The following is a 22817-nucleotide window of genomic DNA, read 5'->3' as shown; positions in this document are numbered from 1 at the left end:
TTACTAATCAGATGAGCACTTTTTGAAATTTTTATAACAACGCTTTCTATGAAAACCTTATATGCCCCCAGAGCATAACTTACAACCCTTGCGCTGAGGGCTGTGGGGGGGGGGGTGTCACCCTCAAAGACCTAATTTCCAGAACTTTCAACTACGTTAAAAAACTTGGCTATCTTAAAATTTTGATTGAATGTGTTTGGGGTAAAGGTGGGCGTGAGAGGGGGGTTAGTTGCCCTCCAATCACTTTCAACTATTAAAACTAGCCCTTTGAATTTGCAATTGAATGAGCTTTTTTTGAAGTTTCTACGACAACACTTTCTATAAAAAACCTTATATGCCCCAAGGGCATAACTTACAACCCTTGCCCTGAGGGCTGTGGGGGAGTGTCCTCCTCAAAAACATAATTTCTATCTGGAAATAAACTACGCTGAACAAAATGGCTATCTCAAAATTTTGATTAGATGTGTTTGGGGACATGATGGGCGTGCAAGGGGTGTTAGTTGCCTCCCAATTACTTTCGACTATTAAAAAGAGCACTAGCCACTCGAATTTCCAATCGAATGACCCCTCTTCCAAGTTTCTAGGACAACTCCTTCAATACGAAGCGCTCTGGTCTAAAGAAATAATACATTGCGCCAACATTGTTCTTTACTTAGGCAGCACGATTGCGCTGCCTATGATAAGGTTGTTTGAACTTCTGGCAATTTTCTTCAGCGCCAAATAGGCCTAAAACTTGAACATTATTTTAAACCGCAAATTCTCTCGATCTTTAAAAACAAATTGACCTATTATGGTTAAAAACTAAATGGTACTTTAAAACTAAATTAAAAGGCACTGTGTGTATACTGCTTGCCAATAAGATATCTCAGCAATATCTCAAGAATTACTGGGGGTACTAAGTTGAAACTTTCAGGGCTACTACTATTACTACTTCTGCTCTTACAATTTAACTACATTAAAAGAGTGTAAGTATATCCAGGTTGTCAAAGAGCATAGACAGAATTTTTTGGGAATGGATATAACTTGTATTTTTCAGATCAAGTTGAGGAGGTACAAGACTAATTAAACACTACTATTTGTGTCAGGATTAAAAATTGTTGAAAAAGTTTCTCTAGCGTACATATAGCAAGCCAAACTATCGATTCTTATAGAAAAACAAAGAAAATAAAAAACAAATCCCATGAAAAAGCCTATATCAAATAAAACGAACAAAAATAAATTTTAAACACTTTTTCCACAAAACAAGTTTTTCAAAGAAAAGTAGAGAGCTCCATTAATCCAAAAATGAGCAGAAATAAAGTCAAATAATTTTCCAATCATAGAACTACCAAAAATTAACCATCAATACATAAATTAAACCCAAAACGAAGAGAAGTTACAATAAATAACCGAATCAAACTCAAAACGAGCAGAGATTAACATGAGTAGGACTGACAACCCCCACGCCTCTCAAGACCAGAACATAATTTGCACTCTATTTAAAAAAAAAATAAAAAAAAAATTAACGTGAAATGTTAATTTAGTATACATATACTGATATTTATTCCTTAAAGTCGTCATAGTCTTTCATTTATTAAAGTCAAAAACGTGAAAACATTTAAAATGTATTTTGTTTCAACAACCAAGTCAAACTTAAAACAAGCAGAAGCTACAGCAAACAGGAGTAGGGCTAACGCTAGGCCTTGTAAAGACTTGAACGTCATTTTCACTTCACTGAAAACAAAATAAATTTTAGACGTTCTTCTTTTATAACGTTAATCAAAACAAAACTGCTGAGACTTTCAGAGATAAATATAAATATATGTTAAATTGTCAATCTGCAATTCATTAGATCTTTTCAGTAATATTGATAAATTTAGTGATGTTTTTTGGACATTATGATAAATAAAAACACGATATGATAAAAGATGAAATAATAAAAAGAATTGTTTTCAATAAATTGCGAATGAGATTCTGGCCTTTACAAGGCACAGGGGGCGTTGAACTTACTCGTGTTTGGTGTAGTTTCTTTTCTTTTCAAGTTTAACTTGATTTTTTTTTGTGTAATTTCGGTTCGCTTTGCCTTTCACATATTTATTGACAGTGATTTATGTTCGTTTTGCACTAGAATTACTATTTGACTTCATTTCTGCTTGTCTAATGACTAATGTAGTTCTTAATTTTTTTTTTTTTTGGTGAAATGTTTTCTTAATTCATACAAAACACTGCAAAAAAAAAATTCCTTCGTTCAAAGAATCTCATAACAAGACAAAAAAAGCTACTGACTGATTAATTCACAACAGACCAGGGCAGTATCCAGGATTTTTTAGGGGGGGGGGTTTCAAAAGGATTTTGTTCGGGAGGGGGGTGCTACAAAAAGAAACTTCAAAAAATGCATTCTGGATACGGCCATGCAACGAAACTCAAAAAATGCATGAACCCGCTTCTGGATACGGCCATGCAACAGACCCCTCATCCTCCTAAGACACTGATCCATATTATCAAAGCATATCTAAATATAATCTATTTTTTGTCCGGCAAATAGAACATAATCTTCTTTAAAATCCCAATTTACTCTACATCTCCCCCTTTTAATCAAATCCTATTTTGATATTAAATTATTTGAAAATAGAAACTTAATCCTTTCCTTAATGACGTTACTTCGTCAACGAAGAGCAGCTTAAGCCACCCCCTCCTCGTCTATTAAAAAGGAATCAGCTTTAGGTAGAAATGTCATAGAATGAAATTCTTGTCAAGTCATCCGTGCAAAAAACTCGAGACATCACAAATCCCCCCGATTTCATTTCTGTTACGAAAAAAACTTGAAGTCTCTGAGGCTTATACTAATTTAAAAATAAAGTAGCATTATTATTATATATATTTAGCTAAAAATTATTTTTATAATAAATATAATGTTCTTATAGTTTTAGGTTCTTGTTTGAATGACCGTATATCAAATTATAATCTGTACCAAAACTTTCTAGGGCTATAGGGAAAGAATGTTTAAGATGTTTAGATCATGTTTTACGGATGACAGATGATCAGTTACCCAAAATTGTTCTTTTTTGCCATCTTTCCACTTTCTAGGGCTAGAGTGAAAGAATATTTAAGATGTGTAGGTCAAGTTGAAATGAAAGATGATCGATTGCCAAAAAATGTGCTTTTTGGCAATCTTTCCACTTTCTAGGGCTATATTGAAAAAATGTTTAAGATTTGTAGATTATTTTTACCGGAAGAGCGATGATGAGTTACCAAAATTTCGTTTTTTGGCAATCGTTTCACTTTCTAGGGCTACAGCAAAACAATATATAATATGTACGGGTCATATTCAAAAGATGAAAGATGAACAGTTAACAAAAACTGTGCTTTTTTGGAAACTCTAGGAAAGTTTAAGGGCTATAGGGAAAGAATATTTAAGATGTTTATGTCATGTTCTACGGAAGAAAAGTGATCGGTTACCAAAATTCGTGCTTTTTGGCAATTTTTCTACTTTCTAGGGCTATAGTAAAAAAAATTAAAGATGTTCAGGCCATACATAACGGATGAAAGATGATCAGTTACCAAAAATTGTGTTTTTTGGCAATCTTTTCAATTTCTAGGGCTATGGTAAAAGAAACTTAAAGATGTTTAGGTCACGTATTACGGATGAAAGATGACCGGTTACCAAACATTGTATTTTTTTACACTCTTTCATTTTCTAGGCATATAATGAAAGAATATTTAAGATGTGTAGGTCACGTTCAACGGACAAAATATGATCAGTTACCAAAAATTTTGCTTTTTGACAATCTTTCCACTTTCTAGGGCTATAGGAAAAGAATATTTAAGACGTTTAGGTCATGTTTTAGGAATGAAAGATGATAAGTTACCAAAAGTTGTGCTTTTGGCAATTTTTCTATTTTCTAGGGCTATGGTGAAAGAAACTTAAAGATGTTTAGGCCATGTATAACGGATGAAAGATGATCAGTTACCAAAAATTGTGCTATTTGGCAATCCCTCTACTGTCTAGGGCTATAATTAAGATGTTTAGGTCTTTTATGGATGAAAGATGATCAGTTACCAAAAACTGTGCTTTTTGGCAATTTCTCCACTTTCTAGGGCTACAGTGAAGGAATATTTAAGATGCGTAAGTTATGTTCAACGGATGAAAGATGATTGATTGCCTAAAATTGTGTTTTTTGGCAATCCATCTGGGGCCAAACAAAAGGGCAGAATGTCCTCAAATGAAGTAAAAAGATATATAAAAAAAAAAAATTTAAAGGACATAAGAAATTCATCTAAGGGAGTAAGGTTTTAGTAGATTTGTGAGAAAGAGTGGGTATGCAGCTGTGTTCAGCTCAGGCAGCTTGTTGGTGCGATGAGCTGTTAGTAGTAGTAGTAGTAATAATTGCAAGCATATACCCGATCTAAGCTGTCATAATTGCCAAGGAATGTTAATAAATAATTCGTAATGTTCCTGGTCAATATTGCCGCCTCCGGCGATTCATAGTTTTAGTGATTTCACTTCCTCTTTTCCCTAAGATTAATAAAAATATTTAAATGAACATTTATCTTTATTTTTCTTTATATATTGCAATTCTCCATCAGAATAGAAATAAGTACTTACGGTCCCATTAAGTCAAATCGGATGCATAAATTCTGTATGTTTTGCTAGGTATTCTGTCTATTAATGCGACAAAACGGATTTCTTAATTCGTGATAATTATGATTATAACATTACTAAAATTCTAGGAAAATGATATATTACGCTATTCGAGGCTACCACAAGGTGCCACCTAGGAGAATAAAAAAAAAAAAAAAAAACAATTTAGACCTAGCAACGATATTCTATATTTGGTTGTTAACACCCCAATACATTTTTGTCGCTTAAGCCCTCCATTATAACATCTTCCTGTTTAGAAGCCCATAAACTGAGACAGTTTTGTTCGTTAGAAAATTTAAAGTTTTAATGCAAACAGGCATAATTACTGAACCTTAAACTATACTGAATCAAATGATAATCTCAGAATTTGGGTCGGATGTCTCTGGGGAAAAAAGGGGCGTGGAACGGGGTCTAGCTGCCTTACAATCTTTTCGGTTACTTGAAAAGGGCACTAAAACTTTTGATTTCCTTTCGAATGAGCCCTCTCGATCGTCTAGGACCATTGGTTCGACACGATCGCCCCTGGACAAAAAACAAATAAACAGGCATCAATAATGTTTCTTCCGTTAAAAATACTGTAGTTCCACATTTATTCCTGTAGTTCCATATTTTGTAGATATGAGCTTGAAGCCTCGACAGCAAGGTTCTGTGATATGGTGAACCTGATTGTGTGATTTCATTAAGATTGCTTGACTTTTTTGGGATCTTTCCCTCCTTTTCGAAAATCCGACAAATTTTCTGAGACTTGTAGCTTTTGATGAGTAGCATTAAACTATATATTTGGAATCAGCATAAATAGCCAATTTTTTTAATGTATTGTTATCGAAATTCTTTTTTTAGTTTCAATTACTGTTGGGCCGATTCACTCCTTACTCACAGTTTGTTCCCACGAGCTGTTGGATAAGTCCTTTATCCACAGAGATATGTCTTTGGGTCATTCAAAAAGCTCCTATCTCGAGTTCCAAAGGAATATTTCTGCTGACAAATTCTGACACTATCTTTAAAAATAGAAACTTTCCCGAAAACCGGCGGAAACTAAAGAGACTTGATACAACATTTATAAACATAAATGTCCACTCATCAACTTGTTTCTAAAAAATAACTTCAAGGGGGAGGGGGGGGGGTGATAAAAAAAGAAATTATACTTAGGACAAAGATAAAAAGATGTCCGTTAATTAGCCTGATTTTCACATCAATAGCAAAAAGCTACTCTCCTATTTTCTTTCATGTCTTGAAATTATTGCTTAGGGAAATGAATCAAATGCGGAACTTCAGATTTTGGCCATATCCAGGTTCCGGGTGTAGGAGGGAACTGGTTTACCAAGAAAATGGAGGAGGGGGGAAGTTTACAAAAAAATATTAGTGATCATCAATGATTTTATGTACAACAATTTGTTTACATGTATTTTTGTTACTTTTTTACGTTTCAGACAAAATTGAATCCCCCAGAAGGGGAGGATAGAAACTGTATACCCCTTCCCCCCATACACAGACCGTGTACATAAATTATGACGTAAAACAGGACAGCGACTTTTTTATGAGGATGCGGATAAAACTTGAAAACAACTAAAAACTTAGCTTGTTGAATAGAAAACTTAATTGTTTTAAGTTCGTACGTATTTTCAGGTAGAATCATACGCAGAGGAGTAGCTCCAGCATTTTTATTGGGGGGCAAGAGGGGTCCATATCCAAATAGTCAAGGGGCATGGGCTATATAATTGTTTTTTCTCCAAGTTATTGGGAGGGGGCAAATGCCCCACCCCCTCCCCTGCCCCCCCAAAAAAAACGACACACTTCATCCTATGTACTCATCTATTGGTGCTCATTGGTAAATGTAATATGAAATCCTGTGCTTTGTCACAGAGTCATAACGGATAAATTAATAGACTTGTGTATCATCAATAATATCAATATATGATTAGATAGATAGATATATTCAAAAATAAGTTTAAACCATAAATAGCATTGTATAATAAAGACAACAACAGCAACATCAAACTGTTTTCCTCACATTTGCAAAATAGGAGGTAAATGCCTCTTGAATATTAAGTTCACCCTGAACAAACGAGCAATCTTGATGGTTGATGGAACCATCAAGCTTGGAGGGAAACAAGAAGGTGGATATAAAGGCTTGAGGACAGAATTATTCACTTGTCATATTTTCCGAATATTCTTTCCGCAATTGCAAAATTCCTGAAAATAATAAAGGCGTTTAGCCTTCTGAAACAAAGAAAAATAAATATTTCTATAGTGTTTGAAATGTTCAAGACGAGCAGCAGCTGCACTCGTCGATAAATTAGTTGACTTAAAAGGTTCCCGAAGGCTATTTTTTCTTCTCCAGCTTCTGAGAAGACCTGGGGTCAGCCATGAATTCAGGAGAATAAATCTTTCAGATCAGGAACCACAAGTGGATGTAATATGTACATTAAAAAGGAGTTTTTACATTAAAGAAGATACATTTATAAAAGGAGTCAAACAGTGACCTGAAATCCCAATCTCCGTCAAATATATCCCATGACGTCTCTACTAACTTGGATCTAAGAAGAATTAGCTTATTTTTCCCACATTTAAAGGCAGCTGAGTTCAAAGTAGGGACCCTCTGACTCGCCATCCTAATAGCATTAAATTCAGAAGAAAAAATACAGGACAATGGTCGGATAAATCATTTCCTAATAGAAAATTCTGCACAAAATTAAGAGAGCAGAAAATACCATCTACCAAGGATACCATAGTCATAGTTACACGTTTAGGAAGGCCTACTCTCGGTAAAGTTCCAGCTGTGAGCAGAAATGATAGACAATCCAACGTGACTGAAGATGCAAGATCAAATAAAGGTTAAAATTCCCCATTATCATAAGTTTACACGAACGAGTTCGTGTCGTCTCCAAAAGCTCATCAAGAATCTTTAGAAATGAAGGGATGGAGCCAGTTGGAGACGAGAGATCGGTAAATAAATGGGTAAATAATATTAATAAGTATATCAACTGATGTCATTATTAAAACGTCCCTTGATATTTAATAGTCGATGATATATATCGTAATAATGAAAAAGCGGGAAACCCGTAAAATACGAAGCTACATCCAAACGAAACGACAAACAAACACACCTATAAAATCACAAAATAAAAGAGAAGTGATCCCTTCTGAAGTTATCTGAAGTTTTGAACAAGCAACTGGATAGAAATTTAGTTTTGTATTTGTATTTTGTTCGGATTTTGAAAATAACATTAGGATTGCGTCCCCCCCCCCCCATCTCCTTTTTAGTCCACAGTTCTGGAATATAGAGTAAATTCTTCTTATTACCCTCTAAAGCAATATTTTCATCTAAGCATTGTGGCGTTAATGCATCGTTCTCCACCTTGCTTACGTCTCTCTGCGTTCCCCACCAATATTGAAGATAGATTCCAGCAACAGTGAAGGATATCCATTGCAACATAAAATATCTCTAACATAATTTGGTTCTGGGACTATGTGAGCATCGGATCCATTAATCGTAAACCTTCGGAACGTAAACATTCGTAAACATTCGGAACGTAAAATATCTCTAACATAATTTGGTTCTGGGACTATGTGAGCATCAGATCCATTAAACGTAAACATTCGGAACGTAAACATTCGTAAACTTTCGGAACGTAAAATATCTCTAACATAATTTGGTTCTGGGACTATGTGAGCATCAGATCCATTAAACGTAAACATTCGGAACGTAAACATTCGTAAACATTCGGAACGTAAAATATCTCTAACATAATTTGGTTCTGGGACTATGTGAGCATCGGATCCATTAAACGTAAACCTTCGGAACGTAAACATTCGTAAACATTCGGAACGTAAAATATCTCTAACATAATTTGGTTCTGGGACTATGTGAGCATCAGATCCATTAAACGTAAACATTCGGAACGTAAACATTCGTAAACATTCGGAAGGTAAAATATCTCTAACATAATTTGGTTCTGGGACTATGTGAGAATCGGATCCATTAAACGTAAACATTCGGAACGTAAACATTCGTAAACTTTCGGAACGTAAAATATCTCTAACATAATTTGGTTCTGGGACTATGTGAGCATCAGATCCATTAAACGTAAACATTCGGAACGTAAACATTCGTAAACATTCGGAACGTAAAATATCTCTAACATAATTTGGTTCTGGGACTATGTGAGCATCGGATCCATTAAACGTAAACATTCGTAAACATTCGGAATGTAAAATATCTGTAAATTTGGTTTTCTCTCGTGTGTATTTCCTTGAAAAATGTACAACTTCGAAAAAAGGTGTTTTTTTTAGCATTATAACTACTATTAGGCAGTTTCATCTTCTTATTACCCCCATTTGAGAAAAGCTTCAATAATTTAATTCAGTTTAGGCAATAACCATTAGGATGCAGTTTAGAAATATTAAACTCATTTATTATAAACAGTGTTTTCTACTCTTGCTCAGTTGCCAAATTGGCAACCTAAATTCCATGAGTATACAATGTGCACAAAAGAAGAACTTTATGAGAAAAAAAATTTAAAAATAAGGAAAGACATAATTTCAATAGTTTATTATCGAAAACGGTCTAAAAAAATAATATATTAGTTGTTTTTTTTTAACATGCTTGAAAACATCCACCTATAAAAAAAGAAGTCCCAATAAAAAGAAAAAGTGCTTACCAGATATACTTTAGTTCTTTGATGAGTTTCGGGAGAATGAAATAAATACTTTCCACATGTTTCTAACATGTTACAAGCCATTTCTATGTGGTGATAAGTGAAGTCGAATAAGAGCATTCTTAGACAGGAAAGAGCCTCTGATTTCGGATAGAGGCCAAATTTAACAAGTTCCCCAATGAATCGAACTACCTTCACTTTTGTTTCGATATTAATCTGATCCTGAAAAAGAGATAAGAATTTAATAAGAGGTTGGGTACTAGATTAGGGACAACATATCCAACTCTTAAAAACTATTGAAATCATAGTTATTATTTCAATGACGATTATTATTATCATCATGATCCCAATGGAAAATGATTTTCATTGCTTCAATGATTATCAAAATCATTACAACAATCTTCAAAAATCATGTGGTCTGTTAAACACAGTTTATTCCCATTGATTAAGTATATGACCTCGCATGCTGGGCTTTAAGACCAGTCAATATGTTCTTTTTGTGTTTCTAATAAAAACCATTTTTTCCTTTGTTACTATTTTTCCAATTTACAAATTTTCCATACCCACTTCAATTTCGAACTACTGCATTTTTTCCTCAATCCGATCAATATTCATCTTATCTGTAAAATTCTGACTCTTCCCCATCCATTTCAACTTACTGGGCAGTTTGGGCAATGGCAATTTGATCCTAATAAATTTGCACCCTTTATGTTGTTCACCAACGTAGTGGCATGGATTACATAAAGACCGATGTGTGTTCCATCTATTGTGAATGGGCTGGTCGTAGCCACAAGTATAAATAGAGCCAGTTGGACGACAGAAAAAAAAACGCAACGTATACTCTCTCTTGAGGATTAGATCCTACTGACTGTATCTGTGTAACTATTGATCCAGGTACCCGTTGTACAAGGTACACAATTTTCCTTAGAGCTGAAAAATAATTATTGGAAGAGTGTGACAGACACTTACCAGTTGTGCTTATAAATGAATCCGAGCTTTTGGCTGTATACAGAAAAAAAAAACCTGAAAGATATAGGAAAGAGCTAGAATTTTCATTCCTCTGAATTAATATCTCTCCTTCAGATTGCTGTAATACAGATTAGCGCAACTGATGTTTCTTTTTCATAAAATTTAATTCTTTTTGTTACCAGATCATGAACAATTAACTAAATTATTGGATTTATAAAATAAAACAAAGATTCTAACTTACAACTGTAATTTCTTAACTAGTAATTTAACTCGTTTAATTCTTGTTTTACCTCATTTTTAAAAAACTCCAATTTTTTTATGAAGGTTTGATGAATTGCATGTTTTTTAACATGTTTTTGAGATTCATGTTTTTTTTTATAGATTTTTCTCCCTTTGTTTTGTCATGGCTGGCCAGTTCGGCCTTAGATCTTTTATTCATCAGCAACCAAATCGAGTGGCCCAGATTTTGAGCATCCAAATCTTGAAAAATAACTAAAAAAAAAACTACCTATATAAGGACAGAGACTTCCTCAGCATGTAGGAGATGAGACTAGTGAAGACAGATTGAAAAAAAAAAGAAAAAGAAAATATCAGATAAAAAGCAGAACAGTAACAAAGAAACAATGATGCTGCGGCCCTGAAGAAAAGCAAAAGGTCAAGTAGAAAGGACAATGTTTGAGGAAAGAGCAATTAGTAAGAGTGGCAGATGAGTAACGCAAATTAAAAAGATCAAAAACATATTAGACCTATTTTAGAGTAATTCAAGGGAATTTCCCCTAGCCAACCGTGCCAAACTCATTGTCGCACAAAGGTAACAGGAGTTGAGAAGAATAAAAAAGATCCGACGCGGCTGCAGCACTTATTGGGTCACTTTAGGCCCACTTTCCCCAAAGAGCATAAAAAAGAAAAATTCCAGGTATCAGATTTTACTCAAATGGCTAAAATTTCTTTTTGGATCAGATCGCTCTCTTGCGTGACAAGTTTGGCAGCATATGAATTACACCTCCCCTTACCCCTAGCTTTCTATAACAATAGGTTTGACGTGAAAATCATTGGGAACCACTCCGGGTTCAAGAAGCATGCTAATTCTTCTTTTCTTGAAAACAAGAGATTGAAATAAAATATCTGAATTCCGCTTCAGTTTCGATCGTCTACTCAAAGCATTTGTAGCGTAATCAGACCACCCCCTTTTTCCCTTCATTTTGTTTTTCTTCTTATTTTCATCTTCGTCTTACCCTTATTTTAATTCGTTGCTACTTTTTTTTCTTTTCCTTCTCTTGGCTTTATTCTTTTTAAATATGCTTTGTCTTAAGTTTGTGTTGTTTTTTATTTCTTCTGGGCTAAACTTTCGCATTTTATTTGACCTGAAAACACGTTACTGCTTATACAAGTCAAATAGTCGCGATGTAGTTTTCATCTATTGAGCTTAACCTTAAGTCCAGTCTCTTAGTAGCAGGGGTTAGCCCGCTCTCGGCCATAGGGTGTACATCTTGTAGTACCGTTTATGTGTGGCACACTCCGTGCTGCGCATTGGCAAACTTCTCCCATGTTGCGTCACACCACAGTACGCAAGGCAAACTTCCATGACATGTGGCACGCGCCACATTATGTACACAATTAATGAAGACGGATGACGCGCGTAGTTGTTGCTTATTGTTTTTTGTCATGGTTGGCCAATTCTTCTTAAGATGTATCATTCATCAAACTTTTACACTTGGCTTACACTCTAGACAGGATATGAGACAGGAAATCAAATTACTGAAATCAGGAACAGTGACTATTGAGGCCGGGAAAGGGAAACTATAGAGAGAAAGCCTAATATAGGCGTTGGTCATATAAAATGGTTAAAATGATTTTCGTTCCGACTTGAACTATGGTTAATAAAAACACCGTAAAAGGGACGATAAGAACGTTTAGGACGATAAGAACGTTTAGGACTCATCAATAAGTGTAAAGCGTGACAATTCAATATCTTAGAAACCAAGCACTGGACCAGACATAGTCTTTCTTATGCTTATTTTCTGTAGAGAGAGATAATAATTTGATTTTTGGGAGGGCATACATTCCCCTTCAGAGAATACTTGGAACAAATTCAAAAGTTTGGAAAGGCAATCGGATTACTTATATTGCGTATTCGATCCAAAATACATTACGTACATGAAATCTACAAAAAAACAAAGTTATTTTTATATCAAAAGACTGCTTGGAAAACGCGGTGGCATTCAGAGATAGAGGCGAATTAGCATTAAAATCAACAAATCAAAAATACCAAAAGGGTGAGAAATCCAACGGAATTTTGAATTGGAAATCAAGAAGCTTCAAATGTCAAAAAACTGGATAGGATTGTCATAAATTTGGTAATTATTTGGAATCTATAAAAGATTTAAAGCCAAACTAGAAAAAATCTCAAACAGTAGATAAAAAACACAGGGAAATACAAAGTAAAAAAAAAAACTACCAGGGTTATTTCATGTACAAAATCAGCAAAGAACTTTGAATTGGAAATGAAGAGGCTTCGTATGTCAAAAACCTGGATAGGCTTGAGTAAATTTGGTAATCATTTGTAATCTACAAAAGATTTAAAGCCAAACTAGAAAAAAATGTCAGAGTAGAGAAAAAAAACAGTGGAATTCAAAGTAAAAAAACACGATTATTTCGCTTGCAGAAGCAGCAAAGCATCCTTGCCGTGGCTGTAGAAAAAAAAAATACAATTAAGACAATAAAAACCAAGACCAATGAAAATTCAAGGGGAAGAATAAGAAATCAAGAAAATAAGAACGGAAAATTAAAAGGAAAATTCGAATTAAGTAAAAAGAATTACAAATAAAATATAGCGAATACACAATATTTACGCCCGTCGAATCCAGAAACTGACTAGAATTATGCCAAATTCATATTAGCTCAATAGGTCTTTTACTCTGGGTCACGTAAGGTCCTTGGACAGGGGCGTAATTTGTTATGCGGCAAGGGGGGGCCCCTCTAGACCCAAGTTCCCCCCCAGGCCTCAGGTTGCCCCCATCCCCAGTTGAAATTTAGTTTCTGCAAAATATCTTGTCAAAATTAAGGTAAGCCTGCGTAATTCGAGTATCCAGAGAAACATGGCAGGTTTTTTAGAATTAATTAAAACAAACTTTCCAAAAAATAAGTTTTTCAAAGAAAAGTAAAGGCCATTTTAAACTTAAGCTCAGCAGATACAAATACCTGTTAAAATTCAACCTCAACACGACCAGAAATTACTATTAAAGAATAAATGAGGCCCAAAACGAACAGAAACTAAATAAACAATCATAGTAAAAAACACACAACAAGTAATAATATAAATGAATAAATATATCTTAAAGCGAGTAATGCTTAGATTGAATATGAAAATCAAGCTTAAAACGAAAACAATATTTTGCTAATAAAGTATAAATGAAACTTAAAACGAACAGAAATTAAATAAACAATCAATGCGAACAAACATACAATATATATTAATGTAAATGAATAAATAAATCTTAAAACGAGTGAAACTCAATTGAATATGCAAACCAAGTTTGAATCGAATAAATATAACTACAAACAAGAGTTTGGGTATCGTCTCACTGCAAAAGCCTAAAACCTACTGCGTCATTGGCGCTATTTATTCATTTATATTATTATTTGTTGTATGTTTTTTGCTATGATTGTTTATTTAATTTCTGGGGGCTAGTTGCCCTCCAATCATTTTCGACTATTCAAAAGCGCACTAGAACTCTCGATTTCCAATCTAATGAGCCCCCTTTGAAGCTTCTACGATGACCCTTTCCATATGACGTGCCTCTGGAAAAAAAAAAAAAAAAAAAACATTTGAGCCATATGGCCTTTACTACAGGCAACGCAACTGCATTGCCTCTGATATCTTTGCCTTTATGGTAATATATGACTGATTTTTCAGTCTTCACTGTCATTTTCACTTGGTTTGGGAAAATAAGCTCCAACTTATCCTGCCCCCCCCACCCCTAATCTCCAGGATTTTGACAAAATTACGCCACTGTCCTTAGATTGCAAAACTTGATTTTGATTGGTTGATTATTTTAGCTGACCATTCATAGACCATTTTACAATCTTATGCAGCAGAATGGCAATACGATACTGCACTAATTGAGCTACATATACAGTTCAAGTCCTAAGCTTCAGGAAAAACTTATGCAGGCGTTGTAAATTACAACGCATTAATTTGTTGATGAAAATAATCAGTTTTGCATTTATAGCAGGTTGTCTTCTACCAGTTGTTTTTAATTAATTTAACTGGGGATTTTGTATAGCTTAAATGATCTCAATTTCCATTCAAGTTTTCAATTATTTGTTCATTTGAAGCAAGTTTAGCGTGGCATGTCTAAGGGCTTAAATCATTTACGAGTTGTGATATGCACAATAAAACTTTCAAAATTGGGCTTAGACATGATTTATTTATTTATTATTCTTGTCTTTCCCTTATTATTTTTGTTTAGTTTCTTAAATCAAAGTTGATAAAATTCTGCGGACCTTAAAACTAGTGGGAAAAGTGGCTCAGAAACAAGTTCTTAGAATAGAAGTGATCTGCTTCATTAAGACAAAGTGTATTCATCATATATTGAATACACTGTTATAGACTAAATACCCATTCACAATGAATTTGACTAATGCCAAGATTTAACTAGCACTATTTTGAGCCATTCATATTTTTCATACAACTTTGTGATTGGCGAAAAAAAGCTATGAAAAAATTCTGAATGGCTCAAATTAGCGCTGGCTAAATGGTATTAATAAAATCTTGTTATTGATGGGCCATAGGGTAAAGATCGGTATGGCGTGCGTCTTCTAAACTTTAATATTTCTCTCATTGTATGAGTGAAATATTCTTTAATATTCAATTTTCAATAAAACATTTAACATTCTTTAATATTATATATTCCCTATTTCTCAAATTGTGCGAGTCTTTAACACTGACTGATGCTCCTTGAAGAACCGATGAATTTAGATTTATCGGTATTTTGGTAGAAAAATTCGTCCACGAGATACATTTTGAGAATTTCGTGGGGCTAACAATTTAATTGTAGTGGTACACACTGAAAAAAAGGATGATACGCAGCTGAAAAGCTGAGACCTGATTTGTTGCAAAAACAAGTGGAGGAAGCAAAATAGGCCTATAAACCCTCAGCCGCAACAACCCCCGTCATTCCTTCATCCTGATTTTCGGTAAAAAAGATGGACATATTACTCCATTTTGAGCCAGAATCACGCAAGTATTTTCAATTTGTATGGCCGAGTAGCCAAGCTCGACCAGTGGCACCTCCTACCAGTCTTCTACAAAATGTTAGAATACACAAAATGTTGAATGACAACTAAGCGTATTCAACACAACAGTCAAAGATTGCTTCAGAACTCATTGATTATATAAAAGTTAAGACTACCTAGCAGGATCATTAAAAAAACTTTTCTTATATGAAAACTTCCCAAAATTGAAAACATGTTACTGTTTAAAATACCATTCTGGTTTTGTTTGCTTATGCTATGGAATAATGCACAGAAAGCTCAATATATTGGACAAATATTAGTATTTACTTAAGACTTGTCTAGTTTTCTAGCAATAAAAAGGCTTTTAAAATGCACGGACTAAGTACAAATAGAAGCGATTTTGCTGAAAAGATATTACTAACGAACTTGGCAGGACCAAAAATTTTATTATAACAACGATAAAGAGACTTGTGCAGTAGAATCTATTTTCTTATTTATTAATCAATTCTGACATATATTTTTTTAATTTTGTGCGTACCTAATATTTCAGTCGAGAGGTGGCGGGGGGGGGATACAGTATCACCAAATTTTATAACTCTGTTGAGGGAAGAAAATCATAGTATGCTCAGTTTTAAATAACCAACTAACAATTTTCTAAGGGAAATAAAATACTGATTTTAGAAAAATACCATGGTTTTCTGAAACATTTCAACACTATAATGTAGGCCTATAATATTCTAGGAAGGAATTCAGCCCTTTAGCCCAACAAATGGATAGCAGGGAAAAGAAGTGTTCACAGCCAGGTCGTTTTTTGAAATATGTTTACTTTTTATTTTTCATTTTTTACAATAAAATCTATTTCCAAAAGAACACACAGAGGAAGCCGCAAAAATAATAGATACTTAACAAAAACTATAAAAGTATATAATATATTGGACAAAAAGTATAAACTTCAAAATACTGTCCTTTAGGTCTAGACTACCTATATTACTTTTTTCCTGAAATGGAGCTTTACCTATACTTCAAATACTAAGTATTGTTTCTTATCATTTAAGTAGACTCAGTTACCAGGATATAATTCTAAATCAATACTTATCATTGTTATCACACCTGAACCAAGAGCTCTATATGAAAGACTTCAAGGATGACAGGAAAGCCCCGACTTCATGCCAAGTAGAACGATAAGAGTATGATTTTATATCTGGATAAGCTACTTAACAATATATCTATGGAAACGGAAAAGGATAATGAATTGCTTAAAACAGACTTGACCCTCTATGTCCTTTTTGTAAGAGGGGATTGTTGTACCCGAACAGAAAGCTTAAAACAGACTTGACCCTCTATCTCCTTTTTGTTAGAAAGGACTGTTGTACCGGGACTGAAAGCTTCAAGATCTTTGAAGTAGTTAAAATGGCATTATATTGTATAGAGCGAACAAATTATTTTAATACGACTTCAAGACTAACTCCCTGCAATGTTGTCTGGCAGAGAATTATATGGCCCACGTGGCCTTAGATATAACTTTTGAACAAAGTTGTTAATAATCCAATTTAAAGTGCTTTATAAAAATATAAAGCGCTTTTAATTGTAATATATACATATATATTACAGGATACATACAGGACTCCATTACTGAAGTAGGGAGGGAGAAGGTGAACACACCACTCGATGCCTTCTTCATGCTCCTTCTAGATATAATACCTGTTTCACTCGCAAATGCACCATCCCCCCACCCACCCCTGAAGGTCCTATATAGCCCTAAAGAATACATTTCTCAGTCATCCTGCATCTGTCAAGGCTTTGATTTCTTGGTTGATGGGTTCTTTAACCCGTCAAAACCATTAGGCCTATGTCTGTTTCTAAAAGAATTTCAGACGTTGGATATAGAATATTATTTATAAATGATTTAGACCTACGAATATGGATAGCAATGGAAGTAAACATGATAATGCGATTAATAGAAACATGCTGTATATTATAAAGTAAGAGTTGTATAAGTGTTTTTTAGTTTTGTACAAACCTATATCCTAAGGGATATATGAGACCATCAAGGGGGAGGACGCATTTGAGAGTAAAAATATTTTATATTTGGAAAAACCACAAAAAAGACATCGAGTAGTTTGTTCATCTTGTCACTGTGTCAGTAATGGATTCATGTATATTTTTAGAATTAAGATTCAACATATCTATCCCAACATAACAGAAATCTCCAATTGCATTCTGAGCATGTTTGGAAGTTAATATTCACGCAACTAGCTGTTTTCAATTATGAATAACAAATATATGCACAGGGAATTATATTTCCCGTTTAAATTGGAGTTTCTTTTATCAATCAGGCCTACAAAAATATTTCAGGTGTCTAGTATTTTACAACGGATTCTAGCTATACCTGCAATACTGAATCTAAAAATGAAATCAGTTTTCTCAATCAGATCCACATTTTTAGATAATTCAAATATCATGGAATATTTTTTTTCAATTCAATAATTTCAAACTCCCCAGTTTTCATGCCACCCCACATCCAGCACAGAGTTAGACACGGGTTGTGTTCAACTCCGTGCTGGTAAAAATATGCCGATAGGTATACATTACAACAGGTAAAATATTTCAATATACAAATATACCAATAGGTAAACATATACCTATCGCGAAAGTATATGCTTTATATTCGTCAAAATGATCACAGATCAGCAAGTTACATGAAAATTTTGTGAGATCTCACAAAATTGTGAGATTTCATAGTCCCACCTTTTACCCCCCTGCTCCTTTAGATACGTGTCTACTAACGCCATAAATTTCAAGTAAACAATAAATAATGAACCTAACTTCTCTTCTAGCGTTACATTTCATCTCTTGGATATATCTCTTACATTATTTATCCTTACTTTGAAAATGTCCATCCTTCAATTTAGAGAGAAAGGCAATCTTTGATTTTCAAAGATTTAATATAATCAATTAGTTTGCTTTTGAATTTCTTATAGCTTCTCAAAGTACTCTTTGACATGTTTTTATTTTATTTGAGAAGGGCGTTTGAATCCAACGTCCACGCAGGGAAGTAGTCCTGTTCTACCCGAGGCGGTAATCATTTCCCGAGGCGGTAATCCTGTTCTACATCTTCAAAAACGTATAATTCACTGCGAGAGACTTAAGGTAAAGTGAAGATTAAAAAGTCTAGTATTTAAAGGTTTTGAAAAATTTTGCAGCGCTATCTTTCTTTACAGAAAAATGTTTTGTTCATGAATTCTTGAAAGTAAAAACGTATCATACCTTTTTCTTAACATGATATTTAAAATCATGCTTTAGAAGTTGAACCAGCTCAAGAGCAACATCCGGAACGTAAGGGTAAAGAGTCGCGACAAAACGTCCGTAAAAAGGCAATAGGTCCAGCCTTGTTCGATGAATAGTGAACATGGATCTAAAAAAAAGGCTTAAATCAATTATTCACTCTTGATTCCTCACAGTGCATTTAGGAATAAATAAAATGACGTAAAGACAAAAGTAAAACAGTCTTCAGGAAAAAATGGGATAATTAAAAAAAAAAAAAAAAAAAAAAAAAAAAAAAAAAAAAAAAAAAAAAAAAACTAGAAATCACTATAAGAAGCAAAAAACAGAAACTGCTATGGAAAGCTTGGACACAAGTTAGAGGGGATTTTCAAACCAATCCACCTCGGCAGGCTTTCGGACTAATCAAAAAAAGACCTGATTTTTATTAATCAGGGATCTAAGCCACAAAAATTGGCCACCCTACAGTCCATCAACACGTCACGCCATTAGCCCAATAAAAGTCTTTTTAGATCAAGTATATCTAGAAATCTAGTTCCTTCGGTTAGACAGAATTACAGAATTTCACAATAATATCACTTCAATTATGGGGGAAAAAGATCCTCTAACGATATCAGAGCCAATTTAAGAAACTTATGATAAAAACCCACAATCAAAATGAGAGTAAATAAAAATTATTAGTCAACACTGTTAATGCTGTATAAAGGAATATTTTCAAGACAACACAGGATAATATTTTTTTTAATAGTTGAAAAAAAAAAAAAGTTACTAACAAACTAAGTTACGGCGTTGCCTTAGAAGTCATTTCAAAATTAATCGAAGAGATAGCAGAATAAAACTAAACGTCCATGACAAATCTTTTTGTACAACAGCCGGATATTCAAGGCTATAGAAAATTCATCTGCTGCATCATCAATCACAACCTACACAATCGGGAAATATTTTCACGGCAACATTTTATTTTCTAAGGGTTGATAGTGGTTGAAAATTACTAATTTAGCATAATAGCAATTATATACAAGTATAAAAGATACCAAAAAGATTGAATAAAGATTATAAAATGTTAATTTAGCATAAAAGCAATAGCAATTACAGTCGTCGAAAAGACGAATAAGGCAAATATTGTTAATAAATGTCTATTTTCAAATCAATGAGCACCAGCGTTGACTTTTAAGTTATTTAAAAAAAAAAATTAAGAAGAATGAAACTGAAGCTACGTGACAAATCTTTTTCTGTTACAGCGCGTATTCAAGGTCATAGCTATTGCAACTGCTGCAACATCAATCTTTTCACGACTTACACAATTGGGAAATAGTACCCTGACAAAATCTTTATTATATAAGATTTGATAGCGATTGAAAGTTACTAATTTAGCATAGTAGCAATTATAAATAGGTAGAAAATAGGCAAAAAAAAAGACCACAGTTGTACTGATATATTTATTTTTAGTTCGAGGAGTAAATTAATAGAAACAAGCAGAAGAATTAAATTGAACCTACCTGACCAATCTTTTTCTATTATAGCGTGTATTTAAGGCCATAGCAAATTCAACCGCTGCGCTATCGATTTTTTCTCGACTTACACAATTGGGGAGACTACTGAGAAAGGAATCCAACAAAATTTTATTTGTCGTTGCTTTGTCACCAGGGTCAAGCTCTTCCTCTGGAAAGAACTTTCTTGTGTTAGGTCAAGGAATATTAGTAAGTTCTTTAGCTGCTACAGAGAGGAAACTGGAATAATAAATAAATTAGAAGGTGCAAAGGAGACTCTGAGACCAAATACAAAATTTGGACAAAGACGAAGAAAAATAATTAAAAGAAAGTCAAACAGAAAACAGATTGTCAAAATTGAACTAAGCAAAATAAAATAAAAATTAAAATAAACAAGCCAGGGATTACTGATGGCAGAATCGCGCTTGTATAGTGCTTGTATTGTGCTATATGACCTTGTAGAATCCATACAGCACATGTGACGAACATAAAACACTAAGAATATCTTTTTAAAGTGCCTAAAAAAATAATGAAGACAAGTATGCGCAGATGCATGCATAGACAAATGAAATACCAAATTAAATACAAAATATTCCCGTGACACACTAACTCTGTATGTCAAACCTTGTCAGAGGTAAAGGAGGTCCATTACTATTACCTCAATCTTTTGAGAGCTCTTATACGGGAATGATATACTATTTGTCTCATGGTGTTCGCGTTCCTGAACACCTGGCAAAGAGCAATTAGCATTTTTAATGGAAAAAGTTTTGAGCTCATCTGCGGTGGCGTCAATTGGGAGGGACCCTCCAAACTTTGAAAAATACCCTTTAGAGGGTATTATGATTGAAAGAATTGAAAAAGGAAACGAAATTCCCCCCCCCCCTAAGTTGAAAAATACATTTTGCTCCACCCCCCTGCCGTTTCGTGAATTGACACCATTATTCACCTCTAGCTCTGGAAAATTCAGGCATCAATTAAACTGCAAAGGATACTTCAAAAAGTCCTTCACAGTATATCTAGGCCGGCTCGAAGTTAGAACTAGTCAATTTCAAATTACAGCCAAAACTGGAAGCCAAAAATTAAAAATCACTCAGTTTCAAAGAACATAAGCCACCACCAATGAAAATAATTTACCAAAACAGAAAAATAAGATAAATTGATTTACTCTGAAGGACGCTGAGACGACAAAAAAAAAACATTTTTTTTTGGACGACAAAACTTTGGGATTTGAGTGCAATATTTTCAGAAGTATAAGTATGGATTAAGTTGTAAGTATGCTTGTCAACACTATTGTGGGATAGAGTATTAAAAGAGACCAGCATTGCATGGTAATACAAATGCACTCTTTATTGTGATCCAAACACATAACCTTCACCTAGATAGGAATTAACTAGAGAAGATGTTTGCTGAAGAAAGTCAGCTTCATTTATCAGGGCGTCAATGAAGATGAGCAAATAGGAAAAAGAGAGCAGCAAATTTTCAATCGAAAGTCTGATAAAGGAACAAGCAAAGCAGTTGCATAGGGAAAACCTCGAAGAGGATGCGGTCTAATCTCGATTAAACTCATACGATACGGTAAGGCATGTAAGAAAACCTCATGTTCTGCTTGTTAATGACCATTCTCTAAAAAAAACGCCATGGTCTTAAATAACTGTAGAACTGAAAAATTTTACACGTTACTCGTTACTTGATTGACATGCTGCCATGTTATTACAGATTTTTGCCCCTGATGATTGAAATGGAGGCCAAACGAAAGGAAGGTGTTACCTGTAATTTGAAATACTAATTTATGTAAAATATTGCACAGTCGTACTTGTACACCGATGGGTGTAGAGAAATCTAAATTACTCCCACCGCCCGTTAAAAAATTTCTGCAGTGGATTCTGGGAAATTCTAAAATTTCAACCTAAAGAGAAATTTTTTAAGACATCAAGTTTTCTATCCCCTTCGCCAATCATTAAATTGGAAAATCAGCTGGCCTATCTCCCTAGAGGTCATACCAGTATGCAAAAACGTATCTGACTTGATCATTAAGATAAGGCTCTAGTAGGGTTGTTAAATTATAAAGACAGAAGAGGGTTATATCCCCCTCAACATTTTCTAAAAGTTTTACCTTGATACCCTTAGCCTTTTTGGAGACTCAAGATCAAAAAGGCCCCCTTTTCCCAATAACCACCCTTGTATATAACTTACAGCACTTACCCCAGGGGAAGGGTACGTCATCACCGTAGGTATAGTTAACTGACTTTTCGACTGTTTCCAACAAGATAGCTATTTCAAAATTTGATCAGATATCTTTGACAGGAGGGTAGCTAAAAAGGGAATGGGAGGGGGACTGGTTATCCTCCCATCTTCTTTTTAACATCCTCCTCAACAAGACCTGAAAATTCCAACTTAATAACCTCACCTGTTCTTGAAATATTGCAGATTCGCCTCTTTGATAAACCGGATGCACACAATATCTTTTAATTTAGTTTAACATGCCACTCAATATTCCCCAAATTTCCACCTTAATACCCTTAGCTTTTCCGGCTAATACACCCAGAATCAAACTTTCCC

At 34.1% G+C, this 22817-nt stretch overlaps 1 protein-coding gene across 1 annotated transcript in view; it reads right to left on the bottom strand.

Annotated features, from left to right (window-relative positions):
• Positions 1–22817, bottom strand: part of Upf2 (UPF2 regulator of nonsense mediated mRNA decay) — a 258047-nt gene that overhangs the window by 161069 nt on the left and 74161 nt on the right. Inside the window, exons 9-11 of the mRNA XM_089085931.1 lie at positions 20268–20430; positions 18754–18901; positions 9283–9501 (exon numbers count right to left, since the gene is read on the bottom strand). Coding sequence (XP_088942057.1) covers positions 9283–9501; positions 18754–18901; positions 20268–20430 — 530 coding nt within the window. The remainder of the gene's footprint in view (positions 1–9282; positions 9502–18753; positions 18902–20267; positions 20431–22817) is intronic.

This window comes from Artemia sp. Qi Xiang Cuo, chromosome 3 (assembly GCF_049724085.1).
Source record: "Artemia sp. Qi Xiang Cuo chromosome 3, ASM4972408v1, whole genome shotgun sequence".
Lineage (NCBI taxonomy): Eukaryota > Metazoa > Arthropoda > Branchiopoda > Anostraca > Artemiidae > Artemia > Artemia sp. Qi Xiang Cuo.
This window is presented reverse-complemented; position numbering and strand designations above follow the sequence as displayed.